The 22,903-nt window shown below is 41.1% G+C and overlaps 1 protein-coding gene across 1 annotated transcript in view; it reads left to right on the forward strand.

The window, feature by feature from the left end:
• The window catches only part of LOC119733997 (neurexin-4-like), an 11,534-nt gene extending 6,348 nt beyond the window's left edge, over positions 1 to 5,186 (forward strand). Inside the window, exons 3-6 of the mRNA XM_038207379.1 lie at positions 571 to 783; positions 1,985 to 2,145; positions 2,799 to 2,952; positions 3,808 to 5,186. Coding sequence (XP_038063307.1) covers positions 571 to 783; positions 1,985 to 2,145; positions 2,799 to 2,952; positions 3,808 to 4,001 — 722 coding nt within the window. The 3' untranslated portion in view covers positions 4,002 to 5,186. The remainder of the gene's footprint in view (positions 1 to 570; positions 784 to 1,984; positions 2,146 to 2,798; positions 2,953 to 3,807) is intronic.
• The last annotated feature ends 17,717 nt before the right edge of the window (positions 5,187 to 22,903 follow it).

The raw sequence follows: 22,903 nt of genomic DNA on the forward strand, positions 1-22,903 counted from the left end.
TATTCTAGCCAAGATTTTCTCAACCGGAACTTCCTGCTCGCCTGTCGCATGCCGTCAATAGCAATTAGCAACCTCAAAAATGATTTAGCCAAGCTCTCAAATCAACCGACAACGCTTGTGTTTTTGTCTGATATATTTTACAAAAGAGAGGAATTATTTTTGTTCCTCTCTAAAAGTGGAACATGAAAATGAGTTAATTGCTGCAAACTGGGTTGATCTGAAACATGTAGGTGATTCCCAACGATCAGTCAGTTGACATATCTTTGGGGGGGGGAATAGGTATATTATAACGAAATCGTCTGTCGTGACCTAATGTCGTGCATGATTTTCCACTGTTTTCTCAACTTGTGTAATATCCACCGAGATGAAATTTCAACAGGTAAAGTTTTGAACATTCTTCTTTGGATTGTGAGTAGTGTAATTCTTGGAAACAAAATGCATGAACAGCAAATGATATACCTTTAAGAGTCATGACTTGTAGACGGCAACTTATCTATTCATACTTGGGAAGAGGTCACTTTTTGGTCCTAATTGCTTAACTCTCATTAAAATTGCCATCCTCTTTTAAAGATGAAGGCCCTAACAACATCGGGAACCGACCGGGGAACATACCTGACAAGCCCGTGCCCTCCCCGCCCCCTGTCGGCCAGATCGCGCGAACCTGCGACGAGATCTACCGGATGGGCTACCGGAACGACAACGAGTATGTGATCGACCCCGACGGCCAGGGACTACGCACCGTGCCGGAGTTCAACGTGCGCTGTGAGCTGTCCAGGGGTGAAGGTGAGTATGTTTTGCGTGAACCCGGAGTGGGCGTTAACTGAACCGGAACCGTGCCTTCCGAACCGTCACTATGTCCGAGGAGCCATACCGTGCCGGTCAAACCGGTTCTGCTCTCATCCAACCGGTTCTGCTCCAATCAAACCGGTTCTGTTCCAATCAAACCGGTTCTGTTCCCATCAAACCGGTTCTGTTCCAATCCAACCGGTTTTGTTCTCATCAAAACCTGTACTGTTCCAATCAAACCGCTTCTGTTCCAATCAAACCGCTTCTGTTCCCTTCAAAACGGTTCTGTTCCAATCAAACCGGTTCTGTTCTCATCAAACCGGTTCTGTTCCAATCAAACCGGTTCTGTTCACATTAAACCGGTTCTGTTCCCATCAAACTGGTTCTGTCCCAATCAAACCGGTTCTGTTCCAATCAAACCGTCATTGTCTCGTCCAAACCGGCATTGTCTCGACCCAACCTTTCTGTGCCGACTATACCGGCCAAAATAATAGGCATCTACCTTTCCAAACTGGCATTGGTCCGGTTGAACCGACACTGTCTCAGCCAAACAGGTACAGTGCCAACAAAAGCAGTACCGTGCAGCCCAAACCAGCGTTGTCTCGACCAAACCGAGACAATGGCAGCCAAACTGACTTGTGCCTTCCAAATCGTTGCTGTGCCGGTGTAGCATGAATTTAGGTTTTATGAAATACGGACTCATTGGTGGTATTGCGCATGCTCATGCATAGATAATGAAGAGAGGGACCGGTCACGTGAGAGGGTTTAACCAATTAAAGGAAAAAAGAGTCCGATTTTCATACGAGTCCGATTTTCATATGACACCGGCCAAACCGGTCTCGGCCAGGTCAAACCGGCATTGTCTCGGTCAAACGGGCAACGTGCCTTCCAAATCAGTACTGTGCTAGTCAAACCGGAATGTTGCCGGCCGAACGGTCTCAGCCCGTTCAAACCGGCATTGGCCAGGCCAAACGTGCACCGTGCCGGCTTAACCGGCATTTTCCAGGCCAAACTGGCATTACCCAATGCGCAGCCTAACTGCCACTGACCCATGTATTATCTTGGCAAAACAAACAACGTGCCGGCCACACATATCCCAGCCAAACCGGTATATTGTAGCAGCCAATACCTCAGACAAAAGTGGACTTGAACGATATCAATTGTGATTATGAATGTCCTCTCGATACTCTTGCCGCAGGCGTGACGATAGTCGGGCACAACTACGAGACCGAGCCGGTCTTTGTGTCGGGCTACGAGCAGCCCGGTTCGTTCCAGCTGCAGATCCGCTACACCAACGCCGACTTCGAGCAGCTGGAAGCACTGACACAGGCCTCGGCTAGCTGTGAACAGTACATCAAGGTGAGCCAAAACACCCCTTACAAAGGGATGCAGATGACTTGGGGAGTCAGGTTGGCGTAGCGGTACTTCCCTCGCCTTCCATCGCTGTGACCCGGGTTTGAATCCCGCCAGGGCCAACATGTGGATTGGGTTTTCAGTCCCTACCTGATTCTGTGGGTTTCCCCAGAATATTCATCTGGGGGTTTTCTCCCACCTCTAAATCTGTAATTTCTTCTCAATGTCTTTTCTCCACAGGTTTCTTCAGGCTTGCGAGCTACAGTGCCTATGGGGCTTTTGAGAAATCCTTGGTTTCATTACCAGAACTTAATAATAATAATAAAAACTCGTAGTCATTTCTGTAGTTTATTGTGTGTCGTTGGCAGAATGTTCCGAAAGAGGATTTCTAATCCCAGCAAGAAGTCCTTGTGTTCTTGGGCAAGATATATTACTGCGATTACATCTTTGAAACCCTGGTAAAATCACAGGTACCTTGATCGCAGAGACGGTTCAGATTTCATCATGAGTTAACTGAATGTTTTACTGAACTTGGAATAGCGGGCAAGTTGTTAACCTTCAACTTGTTTTAGTAAATTATAGCTCAAAGAACATGTTAATTGGCAGATTCTGTATTTTTATTGACAGCTATATTTGCTGTATGATCATAATTTTTTCAGATTGTGTGTATGGGAGCGGTCCTGTTCCGGGCCCAGTTGCGGCGAGGCCACCGCGACTACGGCTGGTGGATAGCCCGTGACGGCACCCGTATGATGAGCTGGGGCGGTGTGCCTTCCTCCCCGGACAGTGGCCAGTGTGCTTGCGATCTAGACGGTAAGACAGAAAAGAGTTATTAGCTGCTAAAGCGGATAATTTTTTTTGTGCTCAGTAGAAACCAGTCAAGAATCAGTAACCAGCTATCAAAAACGAATAACTGGTTTTGAATGGTAACCTATTTTTTTGTTTAGCAAGTACGTTGTAGGTTTCGCTAAGTGTTTTTGTGTATTTTCTGCTTTGTACATTTTATTTGGTAAACAACTCGGTGAGTTGGGTTCCGGATGTTCAACAAAACCTTGCAACCCTCTTTCTTGTTTGAGTTGTACGGTTTGTTGGATATTACACTATAATTCGAGAAAACAGTGCAAAACCATGCACAACCTTTTCATCACGAAACACGATTTGACTCGTTTTTTCCAACGAACACTCGACTGACTGATCGTTGGAAATGGCCTACATTTCTTGATTTCTTCTGAATGACAGCAAGCCAAACGGAATGATTTTACGCGGTATGGAGTGCCAGTACGATGTTTAACGAAAATAACCTTTTTGAAAATAATTTGCTAGGGATAAAATAATGCAAATGATGCCTTTAAGCATGTCTCACCGATTCCAGTTATCTATGTCCATCATAAGTCTGAGTATGCAACACATGCCTCATGAATTATGCATTTATTTCTCTCAAGGCAGCCAATCACTGTGGCGATCCTTGGACATACATGGTATACCAAAATCAAATTATAATACTGTATCAATCGCCAATGAAACACTACGACCTGTTTTGTGGGTGTTGTTTCACTCATCCCATTGACGTTACTGGCTCCATAATACACCAGAGACAATATCTACAAAACCCGGAATCCAATTGATCCAATCCAATCCAATCTTTCCCTTCCCGCGTTAACCATGCAGGGTCTTGCGTCAACTCCCATTTCAAGTGCAACTGCGACTCCAACAACAAGTTCTGGTCCGAGGACTCGGGCTTCCTGACGGACAAGCGCTACCTGCCGGTCCGCATGGTCTACCTGGGCGACACGGGCGGCACCAAGGAGAAATCCTGGCTGACCCTGGGCGAGCTCCGCTGCAAAGGGTTTAGCGGAGAATAAGAATTACCAGGATAAAAACAAAATTCTCTCAAGAACTGAGAAACCTTCTGGGGCACTTCTCATGCGCTCTTGCCTTTTTTTTAAGCACAGCTGAATTATGTTCTCTGATTATGGTATTCTAATATTTAGAATCGTTAGCGAGTTGTAAATTCTTGGATTCAAATACGTTTTTAGTATGTGGGAACATTATACATGTAATTAGCTTGCCCACAATAATTATGCATAACTTATATGAATTAAGCCCTTAATCATTAATTGCGCATGAATAACTCCATTTTTGGTATCATTTACTACAGTGTACTCACTATAAAAAAAGTTGGGCAAATGTGTGTCCCCCCCCCCCCAATGTTGGTCAACATATCAACTGCCGACACTCTGAGGCAAATTCTTCCCAATGGTTGGTCAAGTTTTACCCGAATTAACCAACAGTGAGGTAACTTCATAGCAATGTTGGACAGATAGCATCACCCAACAGTGTTTTTTACCTTACTTTTTTAGAGAGTATTTAAAAACCTCATAATTATTATTATTGCAAACTTTTGGCTTTGAAACACATGCAGTCAATACGGGGAAAACATAGTTTTTTTTATCCTTCATGAATCTATGTCCCACGTTATTATGAATTTAATTATCTCATAAAATCAAGAATCGAGTTTGACCAAGATTCGGGATTTTGAAGTATTCAGTTCGGACTGTTTGCATTAACGTTCGAAATTTGAAAAGTCTCGAGTAGTCTTAAATTTCACAATGTGTTGTAACTTTTTGTATTAGGTAATTTACATGTCAAAAGAAGTAACAATGCATGGTATTTTTCAATCAAATATCAGCGATAATATTGCTATCGATACTTTTTTGTTTATAATAAATTTATTCTGAATTCTTATAGATATGAAAACAAAATCTACATGTTGCCACAGTGTGTTGATAGTTTTCATCCGTGAATATGTGTACGTAATGTGTGACTAGATCCCGTGCCCTTAAAGACGTTTTTGGCAAGATACCTAAAACGTTTGTCAATCATACCATGAACTTTTTCCGTATACCTCAGCTACATCAACTGTTATTCCCTCAAATGGCGTAGCGCCCCCATACTCTCAAAAATATTCGAACCCAAGATCTCTGGGACCGGAATCGGAACAGATTTTACGGTTATTGCGCCATCGGTATTGGGCGTGCCAGCTTTGAATATAGACATGTATATATTATAGAGTTTGTACTTATTAAAAACAATTACTTAACATAGTAAAACAAACAAACAAACAAAATTAGTGGGGTCCCATGCGTCGTTAAAGCCACAAAATCTGAATCTGAGTCGTACGACATTACCACACAAATAAGGGCAAAACTGTGACTTAAAATTACTCAAAGTATTAAACAGTACTCATACATGACTTGGGAATGTTTCGGGGTGCTGTTAAATCTAGATCTAACTGGATGATGATGTTGATGGTCCACTTTTGCCGGCAGTTACACGATTTTCTGACGAGAAGGAAAATTTTACCTAAAAAAAAACCCACAGGTGTACCTCCATGCACATGCATAAAAACCGTGCACAGATTTAATCACTCGTTCTTATCTAGACAAAAGTCGGTATATTTTCAAGATATTATGTCATAGGCCTTAACTTTTGATCAGTGGCGTAGGCAGGATTTTTCAGGGTAGGGAGGGGAGGGCAGAGAACCAGCGTTTAAGGGGGGGGGGGCAAGTGGGGGATCCACAACAAAATTTTCATTCAGCCAACTAACCAGTTACTACATGTAGTTGCTACAAATTCGTAAAGTAGGGGGTAATCTCCTGATTAATTTAGACGTTGACGGGACAGTCACCGATCAAGACATCCCGGGCAGACTGGCGCGAACCTAGTATCTTCCCGAATATGAGCTGGACCGTCTACACCTCAACCGCCGTCCGTTCCACCCATCCCCCAATCGACTGTCCTACCCGATCCCACTTTCCCTGTTTGTCCTGCATTCCCCGAGTATCATATGGGAGCACAAACTTCTTTGGAGATTACTACATGTATATGTACGTACATCAGGGACGTAGCAAGGTCATTTTTATTAGGGGGTATTTTTTTTTTATTTGAAAAGGGCACTTGCACATCGTCAAATAGGGGGGGGGGGGTGTTGATACCATCTACATGGGCGTCGCCGGGATTTTTTCTAGAGGGGGGCAAAATATATTTTTCCCAAAAAAATCCTGTATTTCTCAACATTTTCTCGATTTCTCAGTTTTAGAGGGGGGCAGGGACATTTTGCCCCCCCCCAACTCATTAAATTTACACCACTATGACTTCGCGCCTCTTTTTTTCTTTTCTTTTTTTTTCTTTTTTTTTTCTTTTCCGGGGGTGGGGCAAGCGCGCCCCCCCCCTTGCCCCCCCCCTCGCAACGCCCATGACCATCTATTCGATGGGGGTGCTATTCAAATCCGACGAGTATGCCCACTAACGGACAATGGCGCTTTTCAGGGCGATACATGGGCGACATTAAAAAAAGAAGGCACTAGTCAAGGCCGCTGGCACAAAGAAAAAGGCACTACTTGTTTTCCAAAAGGGAACTTGTTCAGAAAAAAGGGCACTTGTTAACAAAAGAAGGACACTCTTTACAAATATTGGGGGGGGGGGGTTAAGCGCTGGTTGAAAAAAGGTATTTCAATGGAAAAGGGCAGTCTTTACAAAATATTGGGGGGAAGGGTAAATACCCCCTTACCCCCCCCCCCCCTTACCCCCCCCCCCCCCCTCCCCTCCTTGCTGGCTACGCCTATGTACATGGATTTGCTAAATACCAACGGAGGAAAGATTCAGTTGCGACAGGGGACGAGGCTACATGACGGCGTACTGGTAAACTGAAGCCGATGGAGAATGGACGCTCCTCCAGCCGTTTAGAACAGGCCAGCAGCACTATATAGTCTTTAAAAAAGTCGAGAAAGGTGGCGAGAAAGCCGTGTCCACAGACGCAGCTGGAAGAATTGAATTGTGTTGAAACGGCAATACATACTTGGGAATATTAATTTTTTCACCCTCAGTTTCTAGTTCTTTTATAAACAAAGAAATAACGCCAAACAGTAAGAAACTCACAGAATTTTAAAAGCGTACAAAACTGGTGTACAAACACGTACACTAATGACCTTTGATTGTGCTGGCCTCTATGTGCAGAATGCATGTTCAGTCGTATATCTAATGATATCCGTTTCAACCATAGTTAGATGTATTTTTTAAATGAAAACGCAAAGAGATTCATATTGAAAGTTAGATATTGTACGTATATACTAACCATGTCGTGTAAACAACGAGGTTTTACAGGGAAGTCGTTGTATGAAAATATTTAAAGGAAGTAATACGAAAAGAGCAGGAAAAAGTAAAAAAAACAAAAACACTGGTGTCTGATCATAAAGAGTGAGTCATTCTGACTGCAGTCGCTGAGATGCGAGTTTGCTGCTTTGTCCTGTATCGTGCTTAATAGCGTTATTAAATCATATTAAGAAGCGTATATAAAATCTGCTGTCATCTCCAGCTTTGCCTCTTGAGTGACAACTTTATACTGATTGAGCTCCGGTTAAATCCGCGAAAGTAGGTACTACGTTTGGAGTGAAAAGTGCACAGATTCTAAGTCACCGCATAGTGTTATACGTGTTTGGGTCCTCACCAGCCGCAATGTTTTGGCTTAGAACTTTACTTATGGCGTTGATGTGTGGAGGAGGTACGGGAATTAGTTACACGAGGAACCCAGAAAATACTCTGGCCGTAGTGGGAGACAATGTGACATTAAGTTGTAAACTAAGTGATGTCAGGGTGTGTGTTCAGCAACATCATCATCCAAATTACAAACACGTTCTTCACTGGCTGCGTAAGCGCGATTCAGCGGAGGAGACTCTCTCTACTTGCAGGTCACAATATTCAAACTACGAAGTGGTCTCATCAGATGGTCAAGCTTGGATTTTACAGATGAGAAATGTTCAACAAAGCGATGGTGGAGTCTACCGGTGTAAAACCTATTCATACATCGACCCCATAGGGTCTTATTATACCCCGTATGCAACACTCACCGTAGTGCAACCGGTAAACACGGAGGTCCAACCATTTCGGCATCGGCGGGAAGAAGGCCAAGAAGCTTCTTTCCTCTGCGCATACGCAGCGGACCTTCATCTGAATGACTCGTTCGCTTGGTTCGTACATGCCATGAACGGCAGATTGAAGAAAATACCAAACTCCGACAACTTTCAACTCTCCAACAACGGGGGTAATCTCACCATCACGCCGTTACAGATGGCACAAAATGGCAGTATGATTGCATGCGAGGTGATCAGGAGATCAACCTCAATAACGAGGCAGCGAAAAGCTGCCTTGCTGATAGTTGACCCAAGAAAGGAACTAACGTCGACTGCACTAACTACCGAATCACCAACATCTGAGGCAATAACGCCAACTCTACAAAGTCCACAGGACGGGAATGTTGTCGCGCCATCACCGACTGAGGCATCCCTGAGAGATAATGAAGGTCCTCCTTCAGATGGAACAAAGCCCCAAATCCCCCTGACGACCAGTCGACCCAAACCCTCTCAATCAGACAGCTCGTCCGCAATCTTAATAGGAGGGATCGGTGCCGCTGTTGTCTTACTACTCGTCATCACGTTCGTCCTGTACTTCCTACTCTTCAAAGGCCGCGGCAAACCAGACACCCGCCCGACCGGCCAGGCACTTAAAATTCAAGATAGCAGAACACGCTCAGACGAAAATGGCACCGCAGAGACACAACTGAATGTTGATGTTACTTCTGCAAGTTTACAACCGAAATCTCCAGACACATTATTGATTGAGATGTCCAAACCATTCACAACTGTGGAAGGAGCGTCGGACTGCACTCAGCAATCAGACGCCGAACAAGATCGAGGTGAAGTCAACAAACCTCAGAGAAAAGATGCAGCTAAACCGAACACTGGACTCACGTCAGCAGAAGCTAGCAAAAAGAAGAGTCAACTTGGTGGGAATAGTACTGAGCTTCTGTACGCCACCCCCGATAAACGGTTCGTCAAATCTAAGACACTAGGCGCAGTCCACGCTAAAGATTCTTCCCAGAAAGTTTGTGGACAGGCGGCGAAACAGCCCAAGGAATCGAAGCAAGAATCATCCAAGGTTCCAAAAGATGGCGGCCGAAATCAACCGGAGCCCAAAAAGTCAATCAGTGCTGTAAAGCCGTACCCCGGTGCGGGACGCACAACGCAGGACGAGAAACGCGAGACGCAGAACGCCCAACCATCCACCGGTGTCAAGCCGCCCAACGTTGTACCGTATCACATCTCCAAAGCACGGTTGCGTTCGACCTCCCAAGCCGCTCCAGAGCTGGTGGATGACCGCGACGAGGAGACAACGGTTGATGACCCGAGACAGAAGAACGTCGAGGGACTTATCTACGCCGACTTGGATCTGCCACGGAGAGGTGGTAGAGAGGACGCGGGATCCAGCATCATTAACAACGAGGAAGAGGTATTGTACGCCGATATCGTGAACAATGAATGACACGCTGGGTAAGTTGAGATAAAGAAACTAATTTTAAGGTCATCCCCACACGAGGCACTGCACCATGACCCATCAAAAAAGTGTTGTCAGCAAAGCAGAAATCGAATTGTTCAGGAAGGACTTTATCAATACCTGTATATTAATCATGCTAGTAAAGAAGTAGGCTGAACCTGAGTATCCAAGCTGAATTTGCTAATAATATCTATCAAAATGCATCTAAGTCACCCACACTTAATAATAATCTGGTCTAATAGAAATTGAAATTCATACCTTAAGACTTTCAAATCATTGAACAGTCATTGACAGTTATTGTTCACTATTTTATGCGAAAGGGCATGAACGCATTCGATATTGTTTTGAGGTATGTTCTTGATTGTAAAAGGGGGAAAGAACAAAATAGAGCAGAGGATATAGATCATGTACACGTAGACTCTACACAATAATCGTTTTGATTTGATATCGTACAGCCATGTGGTTGCGAAGGCCGACTCTAAAGGTTACGTAATATTTTATTTCGAATGAAATAACATGCACACAGACATGTTGATGTTCGCGGCCGAATTCTTTGAAAATCAATTTCCCCCGTTTGAAAGACCGTATCTTCATGCAACTTTCAGGGTTTGGTTCCCTTATAATGATGCAACTATATGCTAAAAAAATCGTTTTGATATGTTCAGTATTTTTCTTTGAAATTGGAAAAATAGGCTTGGGTACGTCCATTTTTCAAAGCTGTAACACTGGTGTTTGCAGTATCTGTCAATTTGTTCAAGCCTCACGAATATATATAAGGTTCCTATCCATTATGGTGTGCAGTAAAAATTTGAACTATCGTGCACAGGACTGTGAGCCTGTAGTTCTGTGCAATTTGGATGAAATTGGAGCCCTAACAGCGCTCTATTTTGCAATGGAGTGTAGGCGTCGTTTTTCAAAATGGCGATGGGCTTTAGGACCATTTTATAGGGTTAACATCTTCGGATGGAAATTTCTCCTAAAAGTCATCAGTTAACCCCCGAAAACTGAAAAGAATATGAAAGATGATGAAATTAGCTTAAATTTACTGTGTGTTTCGAATATCTTGGAGAGTTGTTAGTATTTTTCCTGAATTTTTGAAGTGGGGGCATTTATCATTGGGGTCTATGGCAGTTTATTTATTGGTCTGCAACCATAACCAGAGTGGTGTGAATCATTCGTTACGTCATGGGCCCTTAACGGTTCTGAACGAGCGAACTTCAGTCACATGCATAATGGTTTCTTACGGTGATATGATAAAATGATCTGTAATCATTATTCATGATTTCATGTGATTTTATTTGATAACACAAACTATAGCAACTCCAGTAAGGTGAAAGAATTTAGTTGTTCCTTCTTTCAAATAATCGTATGAATTACGGAAGTTACATCAACGTATTTATTCAGACATATTTTGAGGTTAAGGATGTATCAAAATGTACAAACAAGGAAGTAGACGTTATATCGTCAAAAGAAGAGATTTGTTTTACGTGGTTGATATGACAACGGATGGGCCCGTCTTTGGGCTAGAACAGCTATAAAGGAGAACAGTGGGAACTTAAAAGTAACAATGTTGGGTTGGGGCGTTTGGTATATGGTAAAAAGTTCTTAATGTGCCTTTTTCTACAAATGCCTTATTGTGCATTGGTATCTTTCGTAATAACTGTTTCGGGAAAAAAATGTTGCAACCTGACGCCACTTCAGTGGTTGTATACAAAGTCTATGGAGAGTCAAGAATTGTTTTAAAGTATTTCTTAACAAAATTGGAAATGTTTCTTAGTCCCAGATTCATGTCTCATCATCAGTATTGCAATGACTGACCTTCATTGAGATGATATATGAAGAAAAAAGTGGCGTCAGGTTGCAACATTTTTTTCCATTGTTTCGAAAACTACTTTGTCATCGATTGTTATATTTTGATGATTTGAAATTCAATGTGTTACTTTGCGTATTTACACAGATCGTAATGACACAAGATAATAACATTATGAATTTATGAGTTTTATAATTTTGGTGTAAATACACAAGACACTGTATATAATGTTTTGCTGACAAATACGTAGATACTGTGTTTTTTTCTCAATATATTGACATAATACTGAAATTTAGTGGAAGGATTTTTATCGAGAAAAAAACAAACGAAGCTATTACTACATTTTTGCAAAGTCACCCAGATTTACATGAGATTTAAGAAACCTTCACCTTTCTTATTTAAGTTTTTAATACGTTATATCTATTTCAATAAAAGGATCACAAAACTCGGCTGTCTACCACTGATCATTTACTATTCTACGAACTGATGAATACCCGTGGCGTTGAGTACAATGAAACATGGACATTTTCCCACCTCCATGAATGAATGAGAACTTGTGAAGGAAAACTTACAAAAATCGCCTTCAATATTTCGGGGGAAAAAGTTTCCTTGTTCCTCATATTCGAAACACAAAATCTAAAGATAAAAATAAGGTTTGCCTGAGTCTGGGAACGCAACCTTCTTAATCCTGTTCATATTGGGATGAACACGTGTACCAACAACCCAACAGATTAATTGTTGAAACAGTACATAACTTGGCAATGTGTTGTAATGAACACTCTTCGTTTCCATGGCCCTCGTCTTTGGAACAGCTTAGATACAGCCTTGAGAACAAAGTCTTCTGTGGGCGGATTCAAATCAGGGTACAAAGAATATCTCATCTCCCGTTACGTATCATAGTCTCCCTCCTACTTACAATTATTTCTTTCCTTCTTCTATTATACTACTTCTATAGTCCCCTTGCAATAATTATTTTATGTGATATGCTCGTTGTTCTTTAAGGTATACTGTTTTCATGTCTATTTTTTTTTTTTTAGTGGCATGTTTATATGTTCACTATTGCTTGAATGTCTCTTACCAGTTTATTTTTTTTGTGTAATTCTTTTTCGCCATTTGATTGTTCATCTTGTTTATCTTTCGTAAGAACATATTGATTTGGCTGCCTACTTGTTTGTTCTTTTTGTTTCGTGATCAATTCGTTTTTGTTTACTTTCTTGTGTTTACCTGAACGTATTTGTATAGTTTTGATTTTGACTGCATGTAGTTGCACGAAAATGTGATTATCGCATTATCGTTTTTGTTGCATCCATATATAATGATATCCAGTATGTTTTAATCCAATGTGTATTATATATGCGTTTGTCCGATTGTTTGTATGTCTCTGTATTTGTCAAGTTGTCATTTCGGTTTTGTTTTGTCAAGGCAACGCCATATAAGCCCCCGGCTTCGGAAGATGCCCCCATAATTGCCTTTTTATGGTCCTTTCTTGCTTAGACATTTCCATGTATATTTTGAATAATATTACTTTAATTATATTACTTATTAATTTATTTTGTTACATTGTCTTGTTTTCTTTTTGGCATTATGGAAATAAATGTTGATTGATTGATTGATTGATTGATTGAATGAAATATCAAGATACGACAGGAGCCAAACATAATAGTGAGAGTTGGTTTAAAGAGACTGTCTAACTTAAACTAGTTTTTTTTTGATGAACAATCTTCAAGACCAAAAAACCACACACACACCAAGCAGTAAGTGGTCCACAGCACACTGCTGAAGTACAGATATTTTATTAGGCCCTACGATTCTTGTACAATTTCAATTGCAATATTATCAATACTTTCAAGCTAGTGATTGGACAAAGTTTGTTGGAAGCATTTCCTACATTAATTATAATACTGCTCGGCATATTAAAAAAAAACCTGCAATATTTCTCATGAAAAGCTCCCTTCTAAAGTTTGTACATGTCCAATACGAGTCTTTTTTTTTACATCCTCCATGTACTAATAAGAATGCATAATATGCCAATAAGACTCTGCTCCTACGAAACCCTGACATAGTTGAAGAAGTTGTTTTCGCACAAAGGGCATGTGAAAAGAGGAACTAGCCTATAGGCTAAAGTTTCAACCTCCAAAAATATAAATATAATCCATCAAGCAGAAGTGTGTTTTGGGGTAGATTTAATGAAAATAGAAATGTGTGAAGAAATGCATGCAAAAACAAAAACTTTTCAATAGGCGTGTTTTCCCCATACATGTAATCGGGTTTTCAGGCTTTTATCACTTCATCCTTCTCCCAGGGATGACAGGGTCACGGTATCTACGAAGATCATACATCATTTTGAAGCTGAAAACCTCAGGAATTTGAAAATGCCTAAACCTAAACAAATATTGCCAACTTAGTCTGGGTTTTGTGGGAGCACTGTCACAAATTTATTTAATTTAAAGATAACTTACATATGCTACCAATAAAGGTGGGTAATTTCATTTTCGGATATTGGCCGACCACAATGCATGCACCATTAATGATCATGTGACCCAACGGGCACTGATACGTCTACCATACCACATTGCAAGTTTTAGAATTACAAACACTTATATTACCAAAAAAACTGTGGAACCATTGCAACATACAATATTGTCAATTGATATCATGGAGTTCATTTGGCTATATATATCATAATACTATTTTAATACAGATATTTTAAACTACCAAGTAATTTGTTTTTACAAAAACTCACAAAATCGTTTCTTGTTACCCTGTAATTTAGCCAACTTGAAAGCGCTCCGCCCAATTCACTAGGAACATTGGTTTCACTGCTCGGGTCTTCGTGGCTCAAAATAACAGACTGCATCCGCAATTTGTGCTTTCGGAGTTCGGACACCATTAAAAAATCAATGATGGGCTAGTTATGCGCCTATCAATTATTTCCCCCCCCCTCCCCCCGGCTGCCCCACCCACTTTTGAAGTGACAAAATCCCCACCCCTCAGGCAAAATTTAAGTGACAACGCCCCGACATACATAGGTGGGGCGCACTAGGCGCATTTTTAATAAGTGACTTTTAAATGCCTGAGGTAGATTGTCATCTATTGAGTACACAGATTAGGCCGACAAGTAGATTGGCAATTATTGAGTAAACAGATTAGGCCAACAACAGTTGGCCACTATGGAACAGTATACAAATATTGACTGCTTCCAGCGGTGTAGTAAAACTATAGCCTCCCGAGGTGATCATGATACACCGATGAGCACTGTGGACAAGTTTCCACAACGAAAAGTGGCCAGTGCACTGCATCATTCTCTAATAAGGTGCTTAAAGGGAATGTACATCATTGGCTTTTGCTGCAATTTTCAGTAATGAACTATTTGAGGGGTTAGTATAATAGGCCTAGATCAAATATTGTTTAACTGACATGTTTTGAAGTTTTGTGTTTCGAAAATGCTTGAAAAACCAAGAAAAACAAAAAATGTTTAAGTAGTCTGGTTCCCTGACTCCACTAAAGATAAAATGGATCAATTTATAGTTGTCGGAAAATTGTAAGGTAAGGGAACCAGTCTAGCTGGCCTGCACCCGTTCATGAACATGTAACCAATAGCAAACAAAATTTGGACTGAAAAAAGTGTAAAGTTGGAGCAGTAGTTGAAAAATAGTTAGGTTTTTCCAACGGTGATCGGACGACCACCATTGGAAATGTATACAAAAATACAAGTTTCTTGACAATGACTTGACACCATGTGCCATAATTGTACAGGATGCCTTAGACTGTCATTTACCAACATCCTAGTAAGGTTTTTCGTAAAAACTTGGTAGTTTTATTTGTTGATGTTTGCAAATGTTGTATATTCCCTTTAATTTTGTTGCACATGAATGCCTCGTGTGTAATCTTTGTCTTGACACCAAAACAAAAACAAATACAAGATGGCTGCAGAATGCACAGGTTCTGTTGTGCATGTATGCTGACATTTACAAATTAAACAAATGACGTTAATGCAACACAAGGCATCATGATTAAATTAAAACAGACATGGCACACGATCATTTATCACATACATAATTTGTATAGACCTGATTTTCGACACAGATTACTGCATGCCCGAGCCACACACAAAACAGGCTTTTCAACAAAAATACGGTTGCAATGCATTGCTCAGTGTACTTGTCATTTATTTAAAGAGGTTGTGGAATGCTCGAAGACATTTCCGTCATTTTTAGGGTATATGTAGCCTAAGGTGTGATGAAATAAAAACGACTATTGTTTCTGTCATGAAATGAGTACAAAGGGTACTTTTGAGAGCTATTTTTCAGGTCCTGTTTCGACCCGAACGTGCAATTTGTGTAAAAGTCGTCGTTGCGGGCAGCAAACAAAACACAGTAAATCATGACGTAATAAACAGGACTCGTTTATGCTATTCTGCATCGGGAGTCCTGTTTATTACGTCACGATTTACTGTTTTTTGTTTGCTGCCCGCAACGACGACTTTTACACAAATTGCACGTTCGGGTCGAAACAGGCATGACAGGACTTGAAAAACAGCTCTCAAAAGTACCTTTTGTACTCATTTTATGACAGAAACAATAGTCGTTTTTATTTTATCACACCTTAGGCTACATATACCCGAAAAATGACGGAAATGTCTTCGAGCATTCCACAACCTCTTTAAAGGTGGATCAGACCATTTTGCAGCTATCCAAAAAGTTATTGAGGGAAAAAGCTTACTCGATTTAATACAGTAATTACAAATAAACACCCATGTGAAATTTTTCCTTCTGGCGTGCTGTCATTTTCAAGACAACAGCAAAAGAAGGTCACTTCCAAAGATGTGCCAAGTGGCACATTTTTTTAAATTTCCGTGAATCCGCCCCTATGCATTGTAATGTGAAGATGGTTTGCAACTGGGCGAATCCATGAATGGGCGACAACTTGCAGAATGAGAATCGCGTCCTGAATGCTGAGTTTGGGATTGTGTCACGAGACAGATATCCTGGACAAGTTGTGAACAGTTCATCCACTATAGGCCCATGGTATTGTGTTGCAGGATTCTGAAACAATTTTCCACAAAATCCTCTCGCAGTGAAATAATAACAGTAGGGCAATTCCACACCAAAGTGGACATGACACCAAACAATTCAAATACATGTGACTTAAACAAATTTGGCATCAAATGAAAGCTAAAAGTCTATATTTTCAAGATTTGAAGTCGGAATGTTATTTTTTATACACTTCGGTACCAAAAAATAGGATTATGTAATAATCCTGTTTTAATCCTTAAAATGTGATTAATAGTGATATGAAAGTATTCTACCAATACACACACACAAATATGTACTAATGCTATCAGTTTCTGTCATGAGAAAGTATTGGTCTTGAAAAACCGACTAAAACTTGTTTTTAACATTTTGCGTAATTTGTTTCGCTTCAGTGACTTCTAATATTTCAGCCTTCGAAAATGTCCTTCCGTTACCGAAAAAATACATATTTTTAATTTATTTTTAAAACTTGCAGTATGAATGCATTGAAAGTTATTGTGCAAAGCAAGGTTAGGTAGGCCTTCAATATGACATTATAACTGACACTGCTGTACTTCTTGTTTTTTAATTACAATTAATTAAATCACGTCCTTCCGTTACCAAATTGGTAACGGAAGGACGGTAACGGAAGGACAAATCGTATTTTTATCAAATGTTACAACATTTGCGCTCATGTTTGAAAAATGAAAATCACTGCAAATACATGCATGTATAATGAGCATTGAAAGGACATTCATTTATTACAAAGGAAGGCACAGGCATGTACAACATGTACAATGTACATGTACATGTACATATATGCCAATGTACCAGTACTTGTACATGTACATGTATGGAGTTGTTGCAGAAAATCAAATCATAAAGTTGCTGCCATCAGCATTCACGGACAATAGAGAAAGATACAAATTCTGTGAAGCCATTCCAGAAGCAAATTAATTCAAAAATGAGATGGCAGAAAGTACCAGTACTTTGGGGCACTTTCATTCATTTTACATGTGTAAGACATGTGAGGTGCAATCTTTGACAAATTATGCCCAAGTTAACAATTTCAGTTTGGATGTTTATAAATTAATTGTTACTACTCTAAATCATTGTAATTTGATTTCAAACATTGATTTTAGAGTTCAATTAAAAACAACACCTAACTGAAGCCATCAGTTCTACCGGTAGATGTTTTTACCTTAAATGTACATGTAGGCTGGTCGCCCCCCCCCCCCCCCCCCCCACCCTTTAGGTAAACCACTGAACCTACCGGTATTATTATTAAAAGTTGTTGGTGAACATGTAACCAATATACTCAAGTGCTCAAATACTGTGCATTTAAACTTTTAAGGATTGAGGTGATGGGTTTGAAGTCTATTTCTGTAGTAGTCCTGTGTTCGTGAATTATGTGTTTTGGGTTGTTTTCGTTTTTCTTTTGTTATCATTAATTAGCAGGCTTCTATCTTTATCTAAATAGTTTCTTGGGTATGATTATTTATGCCAGGTCTGCATATTGTTGATTTCACATTCAGTTACACATTTCAGCAATTTGTTTCACTTGTATAATTAGTGTAAATTCACATTTTGTTCATGCTATAATTGAGTAAACCTTTTGTCCTTCCGTTACCAAATTATAATCTGCTTAAAACGTTGTAATTATATTACCGAAACACCTGAAGTCAAATGAAAGGTGGTATAGTATAGATAAGGCTTCAGGGATTCCATTTCCTACCTTTAAAATATAATTGCCCCATAAATGGCATAAAATTCACAGAGTTTACGCAAAATGCGAGTAAGTTGGAAAACCCTTGTCCGTTTTACCGTCCTTCCGTTACCGACCTCATTAATATTCATAATTCATAAACAGGAGGCATTCATGCCCCCCAAAAGTGTGGAAAATGAAAGTAGCATTATAGCAATACAATTGTGACATTTGTTTGCTGTAACTATGAACAGTGTCTGTGATACACACATTTGAAATTTTGTATAACGAGTGAAAACGTCCTTCCGTTACCGTGGAATTGCCCAGTATGTTAACTATGTACATTTAACTTCATTGCCGGAGGAACTCAGGCCAGTTGTTCAGAATACTGCAATCAATCAATAAATAAACTGTGGAGGACTAATCGTCCTCAGTACTCGCAGCAGAAGCTGAATCAGGAATGACGCAGCTACAAGGTGGTCGAGCTGAAGGCATGTAAAGACACCTTAGGCCAACCGTCATACCACCCATGCCTGACCACGGAGCACAGCCAGAGATCGAAAGTGTTTGCTTTTTGCGGAGGGAGGAAAACCGGAGAGCCCGGCAAAAACCCTCGTGGCGCAAGAGAGAATCAACGCACAACTCTACTCACATATCACCGGCGCCGGGAATCAAAAGCCGGGCCACGTGAGGCTAGTTTTACTACACATCTCGAAGCAATCAACATTTGTAAATACTGGAAAACTGAAGAAAAAAAAAGTTTAACTGAAACATCATATCAACTTACTTGAACTGTACAAAACTGACTCTCTTTGGTATTCATGATACATCACAATATTCCACAAAAACACCGATTGATATTTTGTCAATCTTGTGTATCAAAACAATGTTCAATATTAGAGACATTTTGAACTGCTGAGAGAAAAAGGAGACGCATTTCGTACAGAATCAATATATTGCATTAAATTAAGCGTGATTTCAATCTGATCTCTTCTAAATTGCTCAAGTTTGAAAATCTCTTCCGGCCAAAAAAAAAGGTGGGAGGTACTAAGTGTGTGTTGTCCAGAGAAACACTATTTTGGTAATTTTCAAAATACTGAAAAGTTTTGGTGATCAGTTTACCAAAGAGGAAGAATTGCAATCCCTTCTTTGCAAAAGGGGAATTTATTTTAATGGTTCTGAAAGAACTGCATTCTATTAGTGTAAAAAATGATGTGAATACAAATTTCAGTCCAAGGCTAGTCTTGGCCCAAGACTACCAAGTGGTAGGTGCATAGTGCGCCCTCTAGCGACACAACAATTAGACCAGCGGGCCTACTGGCACTAACGTCTTGGCCATTTCGTTTCAGCGGTTTAACTTTTTCTTTCTTTTCTCCCGAGGCTTTCCTAGGGAACCAATCAGCGATCGAGAAAAAATTCAATGGCTCAGCCGACGGTTGTAAACATAGGTGTCATGCGGTACGTGTTCAAGCATCAGGGCTTTCCTAGGGAACCAATCAGCGATCGAGAAAAAGTTCAATGGCTCAGCCGACGGTTGTAAACATAGGTGTCATGCGGTACGTGTTCAAGCATCAGGGCTTTCCTAGGGAACCAATCAGCGATCGAGAAAAACTTCAATGGCTCAGCCGACGGTTGTAAACATACGCGTCACGCGGTACGTGATCAAGCATCAGGGCTTTCCTAGGGAACCAATCAGCGGTCGAGAAAAGGTTCAATGGCTCGCCCGACGGTTGTAAACATACGTGCTAAAGTGCAGTACGTGATCAAGCATCATCGCTTTCCTAGGGAACCAATCAGCGATCGAGAAAAGGTTCAATGGCTCGCCCGACGGTTGTAAACATACGTGCTACCGTGCGGTACGTGATCAAGCATCATCGCTTTCCTAGGGAACCAATCAGCGATCGAGAAAAGGTTCAATGGCTCGCCCGACGGTTGTAAACATACGTGCTAAAGTGCGGTACGTGATCAAGCATCATCGCTTTCCTAGGGAACCAATCAGCGATCGAGAAAAGGTTCAATGGCTCGCCCGACGGTTGTAAACATACGTGCTAAAGTGCGGTACGTGATCAAGCATCATCGCTTTCCTAGGGAACCAATCAGCGATCGAGAAAAGGTTCAATGGCTCGCCCGACGGTTGTAAACATACGTGCTAAAGTGCGGTACGTGATCAAGCATCATCGCTTTCCTAGGGAACCAATCAGCGATCGAGAAAAGGTTCAATGGCTCGCCCAACAGTTGTAAACATACGTGCTACCGTGCGGTACGTGATCAAGCATCATCGCTTTCCTAGGAAACCAATCAGCGATCGAGAAAAGGTTCAATGGCTCGTCCAACGGTCGTAAACATAAGCGGTACGTGATCAAGCATCATTGCTTTCCTAGGGAACCAATCAGCGATCGAGAAAAGGTTCAATGGCTCGCCCGACGGTTGTAAACATAGGTGTCATGCGGTACGTGTTCAAGCATCAGGGCTTTCCTAGGGAACCAATCAGCGATCGAGAAAAGGTTCAATGGCTCGCCCGACGGTTGTAAACATACGTGCTAAAGTGCGGTACGTGATCAAGCATCATCGCTTTCCTAGGGAACCAATCAGCGATCGAGAAAAGGTTCAATGGCTCGTCCAACGGTCGTAAACATAAGCGGTACGTGATCAAGCATCATTGCTTTCCTAGGGAACCAATCAGCGATCGAGAAAAGGTTCAATGGCTCGCCCGACGGTTGTAAACATACGTGCTAAAGTGCGGTACGTGATCAAGCATCATCGCTTTCCTAGGGAACCAATCAGCGATCGAGAAAAGGTTCAATGGCTCGCCCGACGGTTGTAAACATACGTGCTTAAGTGCGGTACGTGATCAAGCATCATCGCTTTCCTAGGGAACCAATCAGCGATCGAGAAAAGGTTCAATGGCTCGCCCGACGGTTGTAAACATACGTGCTAAAGTGCGGTACGTGATCAAGCATCATCGCTTTCCTAGGGAACCAATCAGCGATCGAGAAAAGGTTCAATGGCTCGCCCAACAGTTGTAAACATACGTGCTACCGTGCAGTACGTGATCAAGCATCATCGCTTTCCTAGGGAACCAATCAGCGATCGAGAAAAAGTTCAATGGCTCGTCCAACGGTCGTAAACATAAGCGGTACGTGATCAAGCATCATTGCTTTCCTAGGGAACCAATCAGCGGTCGAGAAAAGGTTCAATGCATCATGCACGGTTGTCAACATACGCGCTATACCTGTGGTGATCATGCCCCGCCCCCATTGCTACGAAATGACCAAGACATTAGTACGAGAAAGTAAAACACCAATTATTCAAGGGCGCTACACAACAATGCAACTATCGCTCTTGATCACCGACGTCTTGGGCCAAGACTAGTCCAAGGCAAGACTCAATTTTCTGCAAGCAAAATTTCACGGGCAAGACTCAAGTTTCGTCTAAAAGGGGGGGGGGGGCCCCAAGGATGCAGACATGTTTCAGATTGACTAAAGGACACTTCCATAAAATCCACTTCTCTGCGTACGCCCGACCACATGACGCACAAGGTCATTCAAGGTGGTGGTGTACCTTAGTTTGGTCTGTAATTGTTCTTTTTTTACTCATCAACATTATTAGTGATGTGTCACATTCACTTCTCAAACAGCAGCTCATTCAAGTGTCTGACATGTACATGTGCGTCCCATTTTACAGAAGTGTCCTAAAGTAGGCAAGGGAATCAAAACCAGATTTCTTCTAATCTTCTTTCAAATCTGAAAAATTAATGCAGCCTGACGTTGCAAACTTAACAAGTTCTTCTTGCTTGGAAGACGAAGTTGTTAAGTTCGCAACGAAGAAGAACTTCATAAGTTCGCAACGAAGAAGAACTTGTCATGTTCGCAACGAAGAAGAACTTCGAGCATGAAAAATTAATGCAGCCTGACGTTGCGAACTTAACAAGTTCTTCTTGCTTGGAAGAAGTTGTTAAGTTTGCAATGAAGAAGAACTTCATAAGTTCGCAACGAAGAAGAACTTGTCATGTTCGCAATGAAGAAGAACTTCGAGCATGAAAAATTAATGCGGCCTGACGTTGCAAATTTAACAAGTTTTTCTTCCTTGGAAAAAGAAGTTGTTAAGTTTGCAATGAAGAAGAACTTGTCAAGTTCGCAACTAAGAAGAACTTGTTAAGTTCGCAACGAAGAAGAACTTGTTAAGTTGGCAACAAGAACTTGTTAAGTTCGCAACGAAGAAGAACTTGTTAAGTTGGCAACGAAGAAGAACTTGTTAAGTTCGCAACGAAGAAAAACTTGTTAAGTTCGACGTGTGAGTGTCACGTCCTTACCCTAAAGAAAACAAATTAAGTATAAACTAGCACATAAATATATAAAAAAAACTCATCAACATTATTAGTGATGTGTCACATTCACTTCTCAAACAGCAGCTCATTCAAGTGTCTGACATGTACATGTGCGTCCCATTTTACAGAAGTGTCCTAAAGTAGGCAAGGGAATCAAAACCAGATTTCTTCTAATCTTCTTTCAAATCTGAAAAATTAATGCAGCCTGACGTTGCAAACTTAACAAGTTCTTCTTGCTTGGAAGACGAAGTTGTTAAGTTCGCAACGAAGAAGAACTTCATAAGTTCGCAACGAAGAAGAACTTGTCATGTTCGCAACGAAGAAGAACTTCGAGCATGAAAAATTAATGCAGCCTGACGTTGCGAACTTAACAAGTTCTTCTTGCTTGGAAGAAGTTGTTAAGTTTGCAATGAAGAAGAACTTCATAAGTTCGCAACGAAGAAGAACTTGTCATGTTCGCAATGAAGAAGAACTTCGAGCATGAAAAATTAATGCGGCCTGACGTTGCAAATTTAACAAGT

Source organism: Patiria miniata, unplaced genomic scaffold (genome assembly GCF_015706575.1).
Source record: "Patiria miniata isolate m_02_andy unplaced genomic scaffold, ASM1570657v1 HiC_scaffold_26, whole genome shotgun sequence".
NCBI lineage: Eukaryota > Metazoa > Echinodermata > Asteroidea > Valvatida > Asterinidae > Patiria > Patiria miniata.